Source organism: Notolepis coatsorum, assembly GCF_963971535.1.
Source record: "Notolepis coatsorum genome assembly, chromosome: 12".
Taxonomy (NCBI): domain Eukaryota; kingdom Metazoa; phylum Chordata; class Actinopteri; order Aulopiformes; family Paralepididae; genus Notolepis; species Notolepis coatsorum.
The window spans coordinates 124,955,141-124,975,153 of record NC_140176.1 but is presented as its reverse complement, the minus strand read 5'-3'; the positions used below and the strand labels follow the sequence as shown (position 1 = coordinate 124,975,153).

The window sequence follows — 20,013 nt, the reverse complement described above, 5'->3', positions numbered from 1 at the left end:
GAGAGAGAGACTACCGTCTTTAGCTTGAGAGAGAGAGACCACCGTCTTTAGCTTGAGAGAGAGAGAGACCACCGTCTTTAGCTTGAGAGAGAGAGAGACCACCGTCTTTAGCTTGAGAGAGAGAGAGACCACCGTCTTTAGCTTGAGAGAGAGAGAGACCACCGTCTTTAACTTGAGAGAGAGAGACCACCGTCTTTAACTTGAGAGAGAGACCACTGTCTTTAGCTTGAGAGAGAGAGAGAGACCACCGTCTTTAACTTGAGAGAGAGAGACCACCGTCTTTAGCTTGAGAGAGAGAGAGACCACCGTCTTTAACTTGAGAGAGAGAGACCACTGTCTTTAGCTTGAGAGAGAGAGAGACCACTGTCTTTAACTTGAGAGAGAGAGAGAGACCACCGTCTTTAACTTGAGAGAGAGAGAGAGACCACTGTCTTTAGCTTGAGAGAGAGAGAGAGAGACCACCGTCTTTAACTTGAGAGAGAGAGAGAGACCACTGTCTTTAGCTTGAGAGAGAGAGAGACCACCGTCTTTAGCTTGAGAGAGAGAGACCACCGTCTTTAGCTTGAGAGAGAGAGACCACTGTCTTTAGCTTGAGAGAGAGAGAGACTACCGTCTTTAACTTGAGAGAGAGAGACCACTGTCTTTAGCTTGAGAGAGAGAGACCACTGTCTTTAGCTTGAGAGAGAGACCACTGTCTTTAGCTTGAGAGAGAGAGAGAGACCACCGTCTTTAACTTGAGAGAGAGAGACCACCGTCTTTAGCTTGAGAGAGAGAGACCACTGTCTTTAGCTTGAGAGAGAGAGAGACCACTGTCTTTAGCTTGAGAGAGAGAGACCACTGTCTTTAGCTTGAGAGAGAGAGAGACTACCGTCTTTAGCTTGAGAGAGAGAGAGACCACCGTCTTTAGCTTGAGAGAGAGAGACCACTGTCTTTAGCTTGAGAGAGAGAGAGACTACCGTCTTTAGCTTGAGAGAGAGAGAGACCACTGTCTTTAGCTTGAGAGAGAGAGAGACCACCGTCTTTAGCTTGAGAGAGAGAGACCACCGTCTTTAGCTTGAGAGAGAGAGAGACCACCGTCTTTAGCTTGAGAGAGAGAGAGAGACTACCGTCTTTAGCTTGAGAGAGAGAGAGACCACCGTATTTAGCTTGAGAGAGAGAGAGACCACCGTCTTTAGCTTGAGAGAGAGAGAGAGACTACCGTCTTTAGCTTGAGAGAGAGAGAGACCACCGTATTTAGCTTGAGAGAGAGAGAGAGACCACCGTATTTAGCTTGAGAGAGAGAGAGACCACTGTCTTTAGCTTGAGAGAGAGAGAGAGACCACCGTCTTTAGCTTGAGAGAGAGAGAGACCACCGTCTTTAGCTTGAGAGATCTCCCCCTCTCTCTCCCTCCCTCCCTCTCTCTCTCCCCCCTCTCTCTCCCCCTCCCTCCCTCTCTCTCTCCCCCCCTCTCTCTCTCCCTCCCCCTCCCCCCTCCCTCCCTCTCTCTCTCCCCCTCCCTCCCCCCTCCCCTCCCTCCCTCCCTCCCCCTCCCCCCCTCTCACCTGGCCTTCTTCTCCCTGTAGTCGTACACCTGTAGGGCAGCGTTGTGGGGCACCCTGTAGGACACCACCCTGGTCTGGTCCCTCTCCTCTCCCTGGTCAGCGGGGCCGCGGTCCGAGCGCTCGGCCAGCGGGTCCCGGTTGGCCCTCAGCAGGGCCTCCACCTTGGGGGGCAGCTCCTTCTGCCACAGCTCCTCGTTGTGGGTCAGCATGTAGGTGTGGCCGATGACCGCGCGCACCTGAGCCAAGACGTGGGTTAACATGTAGTAGGGCTGGGCGACTAATCGATTCATTCGAATTAATGATTTAGGATGATAAAAAAAATGAAAATAGAGTCCCCTAACCTCCCCCAGACTGAGTCCCCTAACCTCCCCCAGACTGAGTCCCCTAACCTCCCCCAGACTGAGTCCTCTAACCTCCCCCAGATTGAGTCCCCTAACCTCCCCCAGACTGAGTCCTCTAACCTCCCCCAGACTGAGTCCCCTAACCTCCCCCAGACTGAGTCCTCTAACCTCCCCCAGACTGAGTCCCCTAACCTCCCCTAACCTCCCCCAGACTGAGTCCCCTAACCTCCCCCAGACTGAGTCCCCTAACCTCCCCCAGACTGACTCCCCTAACCTCCCCCAGACTGAGTCCCCTAACCTCCCCCAGACTGAGTCCCCTAACCTCCCCCAGACTGAGTCCCCTAACCTCCCCCAGACTGAGTCCCCTAACCTCCCCCAGACTGAGTCCTCTAACCTCCCCCAGACTGAGTCCCCTAACCTCCCCCAGACTGAGTCCTCTAACCTCCCCCAGACTGAGTCCCCTAACCTCCCACAGACTGAGTCCCCTAACCTCCCCCAGACTGAGTCCTCTAACCTCCCCCAGACTGAGTCCTCTAACCTCCCCCAGACTGAGTCCTCTAACCTCCTCTAACCTCCCCCAGACTGAGTCCCCTAACCTCCCCCAGACTGAGTCCCCTAACCTCCCCCAGACTGAGTCCCCTAACCTCCCCCAGACTGAGTCCCCTAACCTCCCCCAGACTGAGTCCCCTAACCTCCCACAGACTGAGTCCCCTAACCTCCCCCAGACTGAGTCCTCTAACCTCCCCCAGACTGAGTCCCATAACCTCCCCCAGACTGAGTCCTCTAACCTCCCCCAGACTGAGTCCCCTAACCTCCCCCAGACTGAGTCCCCTAACCTCCCCCAGACTGAGTCCCCTAACCTCCCCCAGACTGAGTCCTCTAACCTCCCCCAGACTGAGTCCCCTAACCTCCCCCAGACTGAGTCCTCTAACCTCCCCCAGACTGAGTCCCCTAACCTCCCCCAGACTGAGTCCTCTAACCTCCCCCAGACTGAGTCCCCTAACCTCCCCTAACCTCCCCCAGACTGAGTCCCCTAACCTCCCCCAGACTGAGTCCTCTAACCTCCCCCAGACTGAGTCCCCTAACCTCCCCCAGACTGAGTCCTCTAACCTCCCCCAGACTGAGTCCTCTAACCTCCCCCAGACTGAGTCCCCTAACCTCCCCCAGACTGAGTCCCCTAACCTCCCCCAGACTGAGTCCTCTAACCTCCCCCAGACTGAGTCCCCTAACCTCCCCTAACCTCCCCCAGACTGAGTCCCCTAACCTCCCCCAGACTGAGTCTCCTAACCTCCCCTAACCTCCCCCAGACTGAGTCCTCCAATCTCCCCTAACCTCCCCCAGACTGAGTCCTCTAACCTCCCCCAGACTGAGTCCTCTAACCTCCCCCAGACTGAGTCCTCTAACCTCCCCCAGACTGAGTCCTCTAACCTCCCCCAGACTGAGTCCCCTAACCTCCTCTAACCTCCCCCAGACTGAGTCCTCTAACCTCCCCTAACCTCCCCCAGACTGAGTCCCCTAACCTCCCCCAGACTGAGTCCCCTAACCTCCCCCAGACTGAGTCCCCTAACCTCCCCCAGACTGACTCCCCTAACCTCCCCCAGACTGAGTCCCCTAACCTCCCCCAGGCTGAGTCCTCTAACCTCCCCCAGACTGAGTCCCCTAACCTCCCCCAGACTGAGTCCCCTAACCTCCCCCAGACTGAGTCCCCTAACCTCCCCCAGACTGAGTCCCCTAACCTCCCCCAGACTGAGTCCCCTAACCTCCCCCAGACTGACTCCCCTAACCTCCCACAGACTGAGTCCCCTAACCTCCCCCAGACTGAGTCCCCTAACCTCCCCCAGACTGAGTCCTCTAACCTCCCCCAGACTGAGTCCCCTAACCTCCCCCAGACTGAGTCCCCTAACCTCCCCTAACCTCCCCCAGACTGAGTCCTCTAACCTCCCCCAGACTGAGTCCCCTAACCTCCCCCAGACTGAGTCCTCTAACCTCCCCCAGACTGAGTCCCCTAACCTCCCCCAGACTGAGTCCTCTAACCTCCCCCAGACTGAGTCCCCTAACCTCCCCCAGACTGAGTCCCCTAACCTCCCCCAGACTGAGTCCCCTAACCTCCCCCAGACTGAGTCCTCTAACCTCCCCCAGACTGAGTCCCCTAACCTCCCCCAGACTGAGTCCTCTAACCTCCCCCAGACTGAGTCCCCTAACCTCCCCCAGACTGAGTCCTCTAACCTCCTCTAACCTCCCCCAGACTGAGTCCCCTAACCTCCCCCAGACTGAGTCCCCTAACCTCCCCCAGACTGAGTCCCCTAACTAACTAACTAACTAACTAACTAACTAACTAACTAACTAACCCACCTTGCCCGTTTTGATGTCCCCTAACTAACTAACCCACCTTGCCCGTCTTGATGTCCCCTAACTAACTAACTAACTAACACACCTTGCCCGTCTTGATGTCCCCTAACTAACTAACTAACTAACTAACACACCTTGCCCGTCTTGATGTCCCCTAACTAACTAACTAACTAACTAACTAACCCACCTTGCCCGTCTTGATGTCCCCTAACTAACTAACACACCTTGCCCGTCTTGATGTCCCCTAACTAACTAACTAACTAACTAACTAACTAACTAACTAACTAACTAACCCACCTTGCCCGTCTTGATGTCCCCTAACTAACTAACTAACTAACACACCTTGCCCGTCTTGATGTCCCCTAACTAACTAACACACCTTGCCCGTCTTGATGTCCCCTAACTAACTAACTAACTAACTAACTAACTAACTAACCCACCTTGCCCGTCTTGATGTCCCCTAACTAACTAACTAACTAACCCACCTTGCCCGTCTTGATGTCCCCTAACTAACTAACTAACTAACTAACTAACCCACCTTGCCCGTCTTGATGTCCCCTAACTAACTAACTAACTAACCCACCTTGCCCGTCTTGATGTCCCCTAACTAACTAACTAACTAACTAACTAACTAACTAACACACCTTGCCCGTCTTGATGTCCCCTAACTAACTAACTAACTAACTAACCAACCCACCTTGCCCGTCTTGATGTCCCCTAACTAACTAACTAACTAACTAACTAACTAACACACCTTGCCCGTCTTGATGTCCCCTAACTAACTAACCCACCTTGCCCGTCTTGATGTCCCCTAACTAACTAACCCACCTTGCCCGTCTTGATGTCCCCTAACTAACTAACCCACCTTGCCTGTCTTGATGTCCCCTAACTAACTAACACACCTTGCCTGTCTTGATGTCCCCTAACTAACTAACTAACTAACTAACCCACCTTGCCCGTCTTGATGTCCCCTAACTAACTAACTAACTAACCCACCTTGCCCGTCTTGATGTCCCCTAACTAACTAACTAACTAACACACCTTGCCCGTCTTGATGTCCCCTAACTAACTAACTAACTAACCCACCTTGCCCGTCTTGATGTCCCCTAACTAACTAACTAACTAACCCACCTTGCCCGTCTTGATGTCCCCTAACTAACTAACCCACCTTGCCCGTCTTGATGTCCCCTAACTAACTAACCCACCTTGCCCGTCTTGATGTCCCCTAACTAACTAACCCACCTTGCCTGTCTTGATGTCCCCTAACTAACTAACACACCTTGCCCGTCTTGATGTCCCCTAACTAACTAACCCACCTTGCCTGTCTTGATGTCCCCTAACTAACTAACACACCTTGCCCGTCTTGATGTCCCCTAACTAACTAACTCACCTTGCCCGTCTTGATGTCCCCTAACTAACTAACACACCTTGCCCGTCTTGATGTCCCCTAACTAACTAACTAACTAACTAACTAACTAACACACCTTGCCCGTCTTGATGTCCCCTAACTAACTAACACAGTCCCCTAACCTCCCCCAGACTGAGTCCCCTAACCTCCCCCAGACTGAGTCCCCTAACCTCCCCCAGACTGACTCCCCTAACCTCCCACAGACTGAGTCCCCTAACCTCCCCCAGACTGAGTCCCCTAACCTCCCCCAGACTGAGTCCCCTAACCTCCCCCAGACTGAGTCCCCTAACCTCCCCCAGACTGAGTCCTCTAACCTCCCCCAGACTGAGTCCCCTAACCTCCCCCAGACTGAGTCCTCTAACCTCCCCCAGACTGAGTCCCCAAACCTCCCCCAGACTGAGTCCCCTAACTAACTAACTAACTAACTAACTAACCCACCTTGCCCGTTTTGATGTCCCCTAACTAACTAACCCACCTTGCCCGTCTTGATGTCCCCTAACTAACTAACTAACTAACTAACTAACACACCTTGCCCGTCTTGATGTCCCCTAACTAACTAACTAACTAACTAACACACCTTGCCCGTCTTGATGTCCCCTAACTAACTAACTAACTAACTAACCCACCTTGCCCGTCTTGATGTCCCCTAACTAACTAACACACCTTGCCCGTCTTGATGTCCCCTAACTAACTAACTAACTAACTAACTAACTAACTAACTAACCCACCTTGCCCGTCTTGATGTCCCCTAACTAACTAACTAACTAACCCACCTTGCCCGTCTTGATGTCCCCTAACTAACTAACCCACCTTGCCCGTCTTGATGTCCCCTAACTAACTAACCCACCTTGCCCGTCTTGATGTCCCCTAACTAACTAACCCACCTTGCCTGTCTTGATGTCCCCTAACTAACTAACACACCTTGCCCGTCTTGATGTCCCCTAACTAACTAACTCACCTTGCCCGTCTTGATGTCCCCTAACTAACTAACACACCTTGCCCGTCTTGATGTCCCCTAACTAACTAACTAACTAACTAACTAACACACCTTGCCCGTCTTGATGTCCCCTAACTAACTAACACAGTCCCCTAACCTCCCCCAGACTGAGTCCCCTAACCTCCCCCAGACTGAGTCCCCTAACCTCCCCCAGACTGACTCCCCTAACCTCCCACAGACTGAGTCCCCTAACCTCCCCCAGACTGAGTCCCCTAACCTCCCCCAGACTGAGTCCCCTAACCTCCCCCAGACTGAGTCCCCTAACCTCCCCCAGACTGAGTCCTCTAACCTCCCCCAGACTGAGTCCCCTAACCTCCCCCAGACTGAGTCCTCTAACCTCCCCCAGACTGAGTCCCCAAACCTCCCCCAGACTGAGTCCTCTAACCTCCCCCAGACTGAGTCCCCTAACCTCCCCCAGACTGAGTCCCCTAACCTCCCCCAGACTGAGTCCCCTAACCTCCCCCAGACTGAGTCCTCTAACCTCCCCCAGACTGAGTCCCCTAACCTCCCCCAGACTGAGTCCTCTAACCTCCCCCAGACTGAGTCCCCTAACCTCCCCCAGACTGAGTCCCCTAACCTCCCCCAGACTGAGTCCTCTAACCTCCTCTAACCTCCCCCAGACTGAGTCCTCTAACCTCCCCCAGACTGAGTCCTCTAACCTCCCCCAGACTGAGTCCTCTAACCTCCCCCAGACTGAGTCCCCTAACCTCCCCCAGACTGAGTCCCCTAACCTCCCCCAGACTGAGTCCCCTAACCTCCCCCAGACTGAGTCCCCTAACCTCCCCCAGACTGAGTCCCCTAACCTCCCCCAGACTGAGTCCCCTAACCTCCCCCAGACTGAGTCCCCTAACTAACTAACTAACTAACTAACTAACTAACCCACCTTGCCCGTTTTGATGTCCCCTAACTAACTAACCCACCTTGCCCGTCTTGATGTCCCCTAACTAACTAACTAACTAACTAACTAACACACCTTGCCCGTCTTGATGTCCCCTAACTAACTAACTAACTAACTAACACACCTTGCCCGTCTTGATGTCCCCTAACTAACTAACTAACTAACTAACCCACCTTGCCCGTCTTGATGTCCCCTAACTAACTAACACACCTTGCCCGTCTTGATGTCCCCTAACTAACTAACTAACTAACTAACTAACTAACTAACTAACTAACTAACCCACCTTGCCCGTCTTGATGTCCCCTAACTAACTAACTAACTAACACACCTTGCCCGTCTTGATGTCCCCTAACTAACTAACACACCTTGCCCGTCTTGATGTCCCCTAACTAACTAACTAACTAACTAACTAACTAACTAACTAACCCACCTTGCCCGTCTTGATGTCCCCTAACTAACTAACTAACTAACTAACCCACCTTGCCCGTCTTGATGTCCCCTAACTAACTAACTAACTAACTAACTAACCCACCTTGCCCGTCTTGATGTCCCCTAACTAACTAACTAACTAACCCACCTTGCCCGTCTTGATGTCCCCTAACTAACTAACTAACTAACTAACTAACTAACACACCTTGCCCGTCTTGATGTCCCCTAACTAACTAACTAACTAACCAACCCACCTTGCCCGTCTTGATGTCCCCTAACTAACTAACTAACTAACTAACTAACTAACACACCTTGCCCGTCTTGATGTCCCCTAACTAACTAACCCACCTTGCCCGTCTTGATGTCCCCTAACTAACTAACCCACCTTGCCCGTCTTGATGTCCCCTAACTAACTAACCCACCTTGCCTGTCTTGATGTCCCCTAACTAACTAACACACCTTGCCTGTCTTGATGTCCCCTAACTAACTAACTAACTAACTAACCCACCTTGCCCGTCTTGATGTCCCCTAACTAACTAACTAACTAACCCACCTTGCCCGTCTTGATGTCCCCTAACTAACTAACTAACTAACACACCTTGCCCGTCTTGATGTCCCCTAACTAACTAACTAACTAACCCACCTTGCCCGTCTTGATGTCCCCTAACTAACTAACTAACTAACACACCTTGCCCGTCTTGATGTCCCCTAACTAACTAACTAACTAACCCACCTTGCCCGTCTTGATGTCCCCTAACTAACTAACTAACTAACCCACCTTGCCCGTCTTGATGTCCCCTAACTAACTAACTAACTAACACACCTTGCCCGTCTTGATGTCCCCTAACTAACTAACTAACTAACCCACCTTGCCCGTCTTGATGTCCCCTAACTAACTAACTAACTAACCCACCTTGCCCGTCTTGATGTCACCTAACTAACTAACCCACCTTGCCCGTCTTGATGTCCCCTAACTAACTAACCCACCTTGCCTGTCTTGATGTCCCCTAACTAACTAACACACCTTGCCCGTCTTGATGTCCCCTAACTAACTAACTCACCTTGCCCGTCTTGATGTCCCCTAACTAACTAACACACCTTGCCCGTCTTGATGTCCCCTAACTAACTAACTAACTAACTAACACACCTTGCCCGTCTTGATGTCCCCTAACTAACTAACACAGCTTGCCCGTCTTGATGTCCCCTAACTAACTAACTAACTAACCCACCTTGCCCGTCTTGATGTCCCCTAACTAACTAACTAACACACCTTGCCCGTCTTGATGTCCCCTAACTAACTAACCCAAGCAGATATCAGATCATATAATTTCTGCGACCGTTTCAGCCACTTAAGACATATTACCAGCACGTTCAGGACTCAGAGTGTACTTGTCATAGATTATGTCTCAGTGGTTCCAAGATAAACTAACTAACCCACCTTGCCCGTCTTGATGTCCCCTAACTAACTAACCCACCTTGCCCGTCTTGATGTCCCCTAACTAACTAACTAACTAACACACCTTGCCCGTCTTGATGTCCCCTAACTAACTAACCCACCTTGCCCGTCTTGATGTCCCCTAACTAACTAACCCACCTTGCCCGTCTTGATGTCCCCTAACTAACTAACCCACCTTGCCCGTCTTGATGTCCCCTAACTAACTAACTAACTAACTAACTAACTAACTAACTAACCCACCTTGCCCGTCTTGATGTCCCCTAACTAACTAACCCACCTTGCCCGTCTTGATGTCCCCTAACTAACTAACCCACCTTGCCCGTCTTGATGTCCCCTAACTAACTAACCCACCTTGCCCGTCTTGATGTCCCCTAACTAACTAACACACCTTGCCTGTCTTGATGTCCCCTAACTAACTAACTAACCCACCTTGCCCGTCTTGATGTCCCCTAACTAACTAACACACCTTGCCTGTCTTGATGTCCCCTAACTAACTAACACACCTTGCCCGTCTTGATGTCCCCTAACTAACTAACACACCTTGCCTGTCTTGATGTCCCCTAACTAACTAACTAACTAACTAACTAACTAACTAACTAACTAACTAACTAACTAACTAACTAACTAACCCACCTTGCCTGTCTTGATGTCCCCTAACTAACTAACACACCTTGCCCGTCTTGATGTCCCCTAACTAACTAACACACCTTGCCCGTCTTGATGTCCCCTAACTAACTAACACACCTTGCCCGTCTTGATGTCCCCTAACTAACTAACACACCTTGCCCGTCTTGATGTCCCCTAACTAACTAACACACCTTGCCCGTCTTGATGTCCCCTAACTAACTAACACACCTTGCCCGTCTTGATGTCCCCTAACTAACTAACACACCTTGCCCGTCTTGATGTCCCCTAACTAACTAACACACCTTGCCTGTCTTGATGTCCCCTAACTAACTAACTAACCCACCTTGCCTGTCTTGATGTCCCCTAACTAACTAACACACCTTGCCCGTCTTGATGTCCCCTAACTAACTAACACACCTTGCCCGTCTTGATGTCCCCTAACTAACTAACACACCTTGCCCGTCTTGATGTCCCCTAACTAACTAACCCACCTTGCCTGTCTTGATGTCCCCTAACTAACTAACACACCTTGCCCGTCTTGATGTCCCCTAACTAACTAACACACCTTGCCTGTCTTGATGTCCCCTAACTAACTAACTCACCTTGCCTGTCTTGATGTCCCCTAACTAACTAACCCACCTTGCCCGTCTTGATGTCCCCTAACTAACTAACACACCTTGCCCGTCTTGATGTCCCCTAACTAACTAACCCACCTTGCCCGTCTTGATGTCCCCTAACTAACTAACTAACTAACACACCTTGCCCGTCTTGATGTCCCCTAACTAACTAACCCACCTTGCCTGTCTTGATGTCCCCTAACTAACTAACCCACCTTGCCTGTCTTGATGTCCCCTAACTAACTAACTAACTAACTAACTAACTAACTAACTAACTAACACACCTTGCCCGTCTTGATGTCCCCTAACTAACTAACCCACCTTGCCTGTCTTGATGTCCCCTAACTAACTAACTAACTAACTAACTAACTAACTAACACACCTTGCCCGTATTGATGTCCCCTAACTAACTAACACACCTTGCCTGTCTTGATGTCCCCTAACTAACTAACCCACCTTGCCTGTCTTGATGTCCCCTAACTAACTAACCCACCTTGCCTGTCTTGATGTCCCCTAACTAACTAACTAACTAACTAACCCACCTTGCCCGTCTTGATGTCCCCTAACTAACTAACACACCTTGCCTGTCTTGATGTCCCCTAACTAACTAACACACCTTGCCTGTCTTGATGTCCCCTAACTAACTAACCCACCTTGCCCGTCTTGATGTCCCCTAACTAACTAACACACCTTGCCTGTCTTGATGTCCCCTAACTAACTAACACACCTTGCCTGTCTTGATGTCCCCTAACTAACTAACCCACCTTGCCCGTCTTGATGTCCCCTAACTAACTAACACACCTTGCCTGTCTTGATGTCCCCTAACTAACTAACCCACCTTGCCCGTCTTGATGTCCCCTAACTAACTAACTCACCTTGCCTGTCTTGATGTCCCCTAACTAACTAACTCACCTTGCCTGTCTTGATGTCCCCTAACTAACTAACCCACCTTGCCTGTCTTGATGTCCCCTAACTAACTAACACACCTTGCCTGTCTTGATGTCCCCTAACTAACTAACCCACCTTGCCCGTCTTGATGTCCCCTAACTAACTAACACACCTTGCCCGTCTTGATGTCCCCTAACTAACTAACCCACCTTGCCCGTCTTGATGTCCCCTAACTAACTAACCCACCTTGCCCGTCTTGATGTCCCCTAACTAACTAACCCACCTTGCCCGTCTTGATGTCCCCTAACTAACTAACACACCTTGCCCGTCTTGATGTCCCCTAACTAACTAACCCACCTTGCCCGTCTTGATGTCCCCTAACTAACTAACTAACTAACTAACTAACTAACCCACCTTGCCCGTCTTGATGTCCCCTAACTAACTAACTAACTAACTAACTAACTAACTAACTAACACACCTTGCCCGTCTTGATGTCCCCTAACTAACTAACACACCTTGCCCGTCTTGATGTCCCCTAACTAACTAACCCACCTTGCCCGTCTTGATGTCCCCTAACTAACTAACTAACTAACTAACACACCTTGCCCGTCTTGATGTCCCCTAACTAACTAACCCACCTTGCCTGTCTTGATGTCCCCTAACTAACTAACCCACCTTGCCTGTCTTGATGTCCCCTAACTAACTAACTAACTAACTAACTAACTAACTAACACACCTTGCCCGTCTTGATGTCCCCTAACTAACTAACCCACCTTGCCTGTCTTGATGTCCCCTAACTAACTAACTAACTAACTAACTAACTAACTAACTAACTAACTAACACACCTTGCCCGTCTTGATGTCCCCTAACTAACTAACACACCTTGCCTGTCTTGATGTCCCCTAACTAACTAACCCACCTTGCCTGTCTTGATGTCCCCTAACTAACTAACCCACCTTGCCTGTCTTGATGTCCCCTAACTAACTAACTAACTAACTAACTAACTAACTAACTAACTAACTAACTAACTAACACACCTTGCCTGTCTTGATGTCCCCTAACTAACTAACCCACCTTGCCTGTCTTGATGTCCCCTAACTAACTAACCCACCTTGCCTGTCTTGATGTCCCCTAACTAACTAACTAACTAACTAACTAACTAACTAACACACCTTGCCTGTCTTGATGTCCCCTAACTAACTAACACACCTTGCCCGTCTTGATGTCCCCTAACTAACTAACACACCTTGCCTGTCTTGATGTCCCCTAACTAACTAACACACCTTGCCTGTCTTGATGTCCCCTAACTAACTAACCCACCTTGCCCGTCTTGATGTCCCCTAACTAACTAACCCACCTTGCCCGTCTTGATGTCCCCTAACTAACTAACACACCTTGCCCGTCTTGATGTCCCCTAACTAACTAACACACCTTGCCCGTCTTGATGTCCCCTAACTAACTAACACACCTTGCCTGTCTTGATGTCCCCTAACTAACTAACCCACCTTGCCCGTCTTGATGTCCCCTAACTAACTAACACACCTTGCCCGTCTTGATGTCCCCTAACTAACTAACACACCTTGCCTGTCTTGATGTCCCCTAACTAACTAACCCACCTTGCCTGTCTTGATGTCCCCTAACTAACTAACACACCTTGCCTGTCTTGATGTCCCCTAACTAACTAACACACCTTGCCTGTCTTGATGTCCCCTAACTAACTAACTAACTAACTAACACACCTTGCCCGTCTTGATGTCCCCTAACTAACTAACACACCTTGCCTGTCTTGATGTCCCCTAACTAACTAACCCACCTTGCCCGTCTTGATGTCCCCTAACTAACTAACACACCTTGCCCGTCTTGATGTCCCCTAACTAACTAACACACCTTGCCCGTCTTGATGTCCCCTAACTAACTAACACACCTTGCCCGTCTTGATGTCCCCTAACTAACTAACACACCTTGCCCGTCTTGATGTCCCCTAACTAACTAACTAACTAACTAACTAACACACCTTGCCCGTCTTGATGTCCCCTAACTAACTAACCCACCTTGCCCGTCTTGATGTCCCCTAACTAACTAACACACCTTGCCCGTCTTGATGTCCCCTAACTAACCCACCTTGCCTGTCTTGATGTCCCCTAACTAACTAACACACCTTGCCTGTCTTGATGTCCCCTAACTAACTAACACACCTTGCCTGTCTTGATGTCCCCTAACTAACTAACCCACCTTGCCCGTCTTGATGTCCCCTAACTAACTAACTAACTAACTAACTAACTAACTAACTAACTAACTAACTAACTAACACACCTTGCCCGTCTTGATGTCCCCTAACTAACTAACCCACCTTGCCTGTCTTGATGTCCCCTAACTAACTAACACACCTTGCCTGTCTTGATGTCCCCTAACTAACTAACCCACCTTGCCTGTCTTGATGTCCCCTAACTAACTAACCCACCTTGCCTGTCTTGATGTCCCCTAACTAACTAACCCACCTTGCCCGTCTTGATGTCCCCTAACTAACTAACCCACCTTGCCCGTCTTGATGTCCCCTAACTAACTAACCCACCTTGCCCGTCTTGATGTCCCCTAACTAACTAACACACCTTGCCTGTCTTGATGTCCCCTAACTAACTAACACACCTTGCCTGTCTTGATGTCCCCTAACTAACTAACCCACCTTGCCCGTCTTGATGTCCCCTAACTAACTAACACACCTTGCCTGTCTTGATGTCCCCTAACTAACTAACCCACCTTGCCCGTCTTGATGTCCCCTAACTAACTAACCCACCTTGCCTGTCTTGATGTCCCCTAACTAACTAACCCACCTTGCCCGTCTTGATGTCCCCTAACTAACTAACCCACCTTGCCCATCTTGATGTCCCCTAACTAACTAACACACCTTGCCTGTCTTGATGTCCCCTAACTAACTAACTAACTAACTAACTAACTAACACACCTTGCCTGTCTTGATGTCCCCTAACTAACTAACCCACCTTGCCCGTCTTGATGTCCCCTAACTAACTAACCCACCTTGCCCGTCTTGATGTCCCCTAACTAACTAACTAACTAACACACCTTGCCTGTCTTGATGTCCCCTAACTAACTAACCCACCTTGCCCGTCTTGATGTCCCCTAACTAACTAACACACCTTGCCCGTCTTGATGTCCCCTAACTAACTAACTAACACACCTTGCCTGTCTTGATGTCCCCTAACTAACTAACCCACCTTGCCCGTCTTGATGTCCCCTAACTAACTAACCCACCTTGCCCGTCTTGATGTCCCCTAACTAACTAACCCACCTTGCCTGTCTTGATGTCCCACTAACTAACTAACTAACTAACCCACCTTGCCCGTCTTGATGTCCCCTAACTAACTAACACACCTTGCCCGTCTTGATGTCCCCTAACTAACTAACACACCTTGCCCGTCTTGATGTCCCCTAACTAACTAACCCACCTTGCCCGTCTTGATGTCCCCTAACTAACTAACACACCTTGCCTGTCTTGATGTCCCCTAACTAACTAACACACCTTGCCCGTCTTGATGTCCCCTAACTAACTAACCCACCTTGCCCGTCTTGATGTCCCCTAACTAACTAACCCACCTTGCCTGTCTTGATGTCCCCTAACTAACTAACCCACCTTGCCCGTCTTGATGTCCCCTAACTAACTAACCCACCTTGCCCGTCTTGATGTCCCCTAACTAACTAACACACCTTGCCTGTCTTGATGTCCCCTAACTAACTAACACACCTTGCCTGTCTTGATGTCCCCTAACTAACTAACCCACCTTGCCCGTCTTGATGTCCCCTAACTAACTAACCCACCTTGCCCGTCTTGATGTCCCCTAACTAACTAACACACCTTGCCCGTCTTGATGTCCCCTAACTAACCAACCCACCTTGCCCGTCTTGATGTCCCCTAACTAACTAACTAACTAACTAACTAACTAACACACCTTGCCCGTCTTGATGTCCCCTAACTAACTAACTAACTAACCCACCTTGCCCGTCTTGATGTCCCCTAACTAACTAACCCACCTTGCCCGTCTTGATGTCCCCTAACTAACTAACACACCTTGCCCGTCTTGATGTCCCCTAACTAACTAACACACCTTGCCTGTCTTGATGTCCCCTAACTAACTAACCCACCTTGCCCGTCTTGATGTCCCCTAACTAACTAACCCACCTTGCCCGTCTTGATGTCCCCTAACTAACTAACCCACCTTGCCCGTCTTGATGTCCCCTAACTAACTAACCCACCTTGCCCGTCTTGATGTCCCCTAACTAACTAACACACCTTGCCCGTCTTGATGTCCCCTAACTAACTAACACACCTTGCCCGTCTTGATGTCCCCTAACTAACTAACACACCTTGCCCGTCTTGATGTCCCCTAACTAACTAACACACCTTGCCCGTCTTGATGTCCCCTAACTAACTAACCCACCTTGCCCGTCTTGATGTCCCCTAACTAACTAACACACCTTGCCCGTCTTGATGTCCCCTAACTAACTAACACACCTTGCCCGTCTTGATGTCCCCTAACTAACTAACCCACCTTGCCCGTCTTGATGTCCCCTAACTAACTAACCCACCTTGCCCGTCTTGATGTCCCCTAACTAACTAACACACCTTGCCTGTCTTGATGTCCCCTAACTAACTAACACACCTTGCCTGTCTTGATGTCCCCTAACTAACTAACACACCTTGCCTGTCTTGATGTCCCCTAACTAACTAACCCACCTTGCCCGTCTTGATGTCCCCTAACTAACTAACACACCTTGCCCGTCTTGATGTCCCCTAACTAACTAACACACCTTGCCCGTCTTGATGTCCCCTAACTAACTAACACACCTTGCCCGTCTTGATGTCCCCTAACTAACTAACCCACCTTGCCCGTCTTGATGTCCCCTAACTAACTAACCCACCTTGCCCGTCTTGATGTCCCCTAACTAACTAACCCACCTTGCCCGTCTTGATGTCCCCTAACTAACTAACCCACCTTGCCCGTCTTGATGTCCCCTAACTAACTAACACACCTTGCCTGTCTTGATGTCCCCTAACTAACTAACACACCTTGCCCGTCTTGATGTCCCCTAACTAACTAACTAACTAACTAACTAACCCACCTTGCCCGTCTTGATGTCCCCTAACTAACTAACACACCTTGCCCGTCTTGATGTCCCCTAACTAACTAACCCACCTTGCCCGTCTTGATGTCCCCTAACTAACTAACACACCTTGCCCGTCTTGATGTCCCCTAACTAACTAACCCACCTTGCCCGTCTTGATGTCCCCTAACTAACTAACACACCTTGCCCGTCTTGATGTCCCCTAACTAACTAACTAACTAACTAACTAACACACCTTGCCTGTCTTGATGTCCCCTAACTAACTAACCCACCTTGCCTGTCTTGATGTCCCCTAACTAACTAACACACCTTGCCCGTCTTGATGTCCCCTAACTAACTAACCCACCTTGCCCGTCTTGATGTCCCCTAACTAACTAACACACCTTGCCCGTCTTGATGTCCCCTAACTAACTAACACACCTTGCCCGTCTTGATGTCCCCTAACTAACTAACACACCTTGCCCGTCTTGATGTCCCCTAACTAACTAACACACCTTGCCCGTCTTGATGTCCCCTAACTAACTAACTACCTGCTTGATGTCCCTAACTAACTAACACACCTTGCCCGTCTTGATGTCCCCTAACTAACTAACCCACCTTGCCCGTCTTGATGTCCCCTAACTAACTAACCCACCTTGCCTGTCTTGATGTCCCCTAACTAACTAACTAACTAACTAACCCACCTTGCCTGTCTTGATGTCCCCTAACTAACTAACACACCTTGCCTGTCTTGATGTCCCCTAACTAACTAACACACCTTGCCTGTCTTGATGTCCCCTAACTAACTAACCCACCTTGCCTGTCTTGATGTCCCCTAACTAACTAACACACCTTGCCCGTCTTGATGTCCCCTAACTAACTAACCCACCTTGCCCGTCTTGATGTCCCCTAACTAACTAACACACCTTGCCCGTCTTGATGTCCCCTAACTAACTAACACACCTTGCCCGTCTTGATGTCCCCTAACTAACTAACCACCTTGCCTGTCTTGATGTCCCCTAACTAACTAACACACCTTGCCCGTCTTGATGTCCCCTAACTAACTAACACACCTTGCCCGTCTTGATGTCCCCTAACTAACTAACACACCTTGCCTGTCTTGATGTCCCCTAACTAACTAACCCACCTTGCCTGTCTTGATGTCCCCTAACTAACTAACACACCTTGCCCGTCTTGATGTCCCCTAACTAACTAACACACCTTGCCCGTCTTGATGTCCCCTAACTAACTAACACACCTTGCCTGTCTTGATGTCCCCTAACTAACTAACCCACCTTGCCTGTCTTGATGTCCCCTAACTAACTAACACCACCTTGCCTGTCTTGATGTCCCCTAACTAACTAACACACCTTGCCCGTCTTGATGTCCCCTAACTAACTAACCCACCTTGCCTGTCTTGATGTCCCCTAACTAACTAACCACACCTTGCCCGTCTTGATGTCCCCTAACTAACTAACACACCTTGCCCGTCTTGATGTCCCCTAACTAACTAACACACCTTGCCCGTCTTGATGTCCCCTAACTAACTAACCCACCTTGCCTGTCTTGATGTCCCCTAACTAACTAACCCACCTTGCCTGTCTTGATGTCCCCTAACTAACTAACACACCTTGCCCGTCTTGATGTCCCCTAACTAACTAACCCACCTTGCCCGTCTTGATGTCCCCTAACTAAACTAACCACCTTGCCTGTCTTGATGTCCCCTAACTAACTAACCCACCTTGCCCGTCTTGATGTCCCCTAACTAACTAACACACCTTGCCCGTCTTGATGTCCCCTAACATAACCAACACCTTGCCCGTCTTGATGTCCCCTAACTAACTAACCCACCTTGCCCGTCTTGATGTCCCCTAACTAACTAACACACCTTGCCTATACGTCTTGATGTCCCCTAACTAACTAACCACCTTGCCCGTCTTGATGTCCCCTAACTAACTAACCCACCTTGCCCGTCTTGATGTCCCCTAACTAACTAACCCACCTTGCCTGTCTTGATGTCCCCTAACTAACTAACCCACCTTGCCCGTCTTGATGTCCCCTAACTAACTAACCCACCTTGCCCGTCTTGATGTCCCCTAACTAACTAACCCACCTTGCCCGTCTTGATGTCCCCTAACTAACTAACACACCTTGCCTGTCTTGATGTCCCCTAACTAACTAACCCACCTTGCCTGTCTTGATGTCCCCTAACTAACTAACACACCTTGCCCGTCTTGATGTCCCCTAACTAACTAACACACCTTGCCCGTCTTGATGTCCCCTAACTAACTAACCCACCTTGCCTGTCTTGATGTCCCCTAACTAACTAACCCACCTTGCCTGTCTTGATGTCCCCTAACTAACTAACCCACCTTGCCCGTCTTGATGTCCCCTAACTAACTAACCCACCTTGCCCGTCTTGATGTCCCCTAACTAACTAACCACCTTGCCCGTCTTGATGTCCCCTAACTAACTAACCCACCTTGCCTGTCTTGATGTCCCCTAACTAACTAACCCACCTTGCCTGTCTTGATGTCCCCTAACTAACTAACACACCTTGCCCGTCTTGATGTCCCCTAACTAACTAACCCACCTTGCCGTCTTGATGTCCCCTAACTAACTAACACACCTTGCCCGTCTTGATGTCCCCTAACTAACTAACACACCTTGCCCGTCTTGATGTCCCCTAACTAACTAACACACCTTGCCCGTCTTGATGTCCCCTAACTAACTAACACACCTTGCCTGTCTTGATGTCCCCTAACTAACTAACACACCTTGCCCGTCTTGATGTCCCCTAACTAACTAACACACCTTGCCCGTCTTGATGTCCCCTAACTAACTAACTAACTCACCTTGCCTGTCTTGATGTCCCCTAACTAACTAACCCACCTTGCCCGTCTTGATGTCCCCTAACTAACTAACACACCTTGCCCGTCTTGATGTCCCCTAACTAACTAACACACCTTGCCTGTCTTGATGTCCCCTAACTAACTAACCCACCTTGCCGGTCTTGATGTCCCCTAACTAACTAACCCACCTTGCCCGTCTTGATGTCCCCTAACTAACTAACCCACCTTGCCCTGTCTTGATGTCCCCTAACTAACTAACCCACCTTGCCCGTCTTGATGTCCCCTAACTAACTAACCCACCTTGCCTGTCTTGATGTCCCCTAACTAACTAACCCACCTTGCCTTCGTCTTGATGTCCCTAACTAACTAACCCACCTTGCTGTCTTGATGTCCCCTAACTAACTACCACCTTGCCCGTCTTGATGTCCCCTAACTAACTAAACCACCTGGCCTTCTTGATGTCCCCTAACTAACTAACCCACCTTGCCT

General features: G+C 49.7%; 1 protein-coding gene across 1 annotated transcript in view; it reads right to left on the bottom strand.

Annotated features, from left to right (window-relative positions):
• Positions 1–20,013, bottom strand: part of mvp (major vault protein) — a 79,400-nt gene that overhangs the window by 27,573 nt on the left and 31,814 nt on the right. Inside the window, exon 8 of the mRNA XM_084326003.1 lies at positions 1,543–1,778. Within this exon, the coding sequence (XP_084182129.1) occupies positions 1,543–1,778 (236 nt within the window). The remainder of the gene's footprint in view (positions 1–1,542; positions 1,779–20,013) is intronic.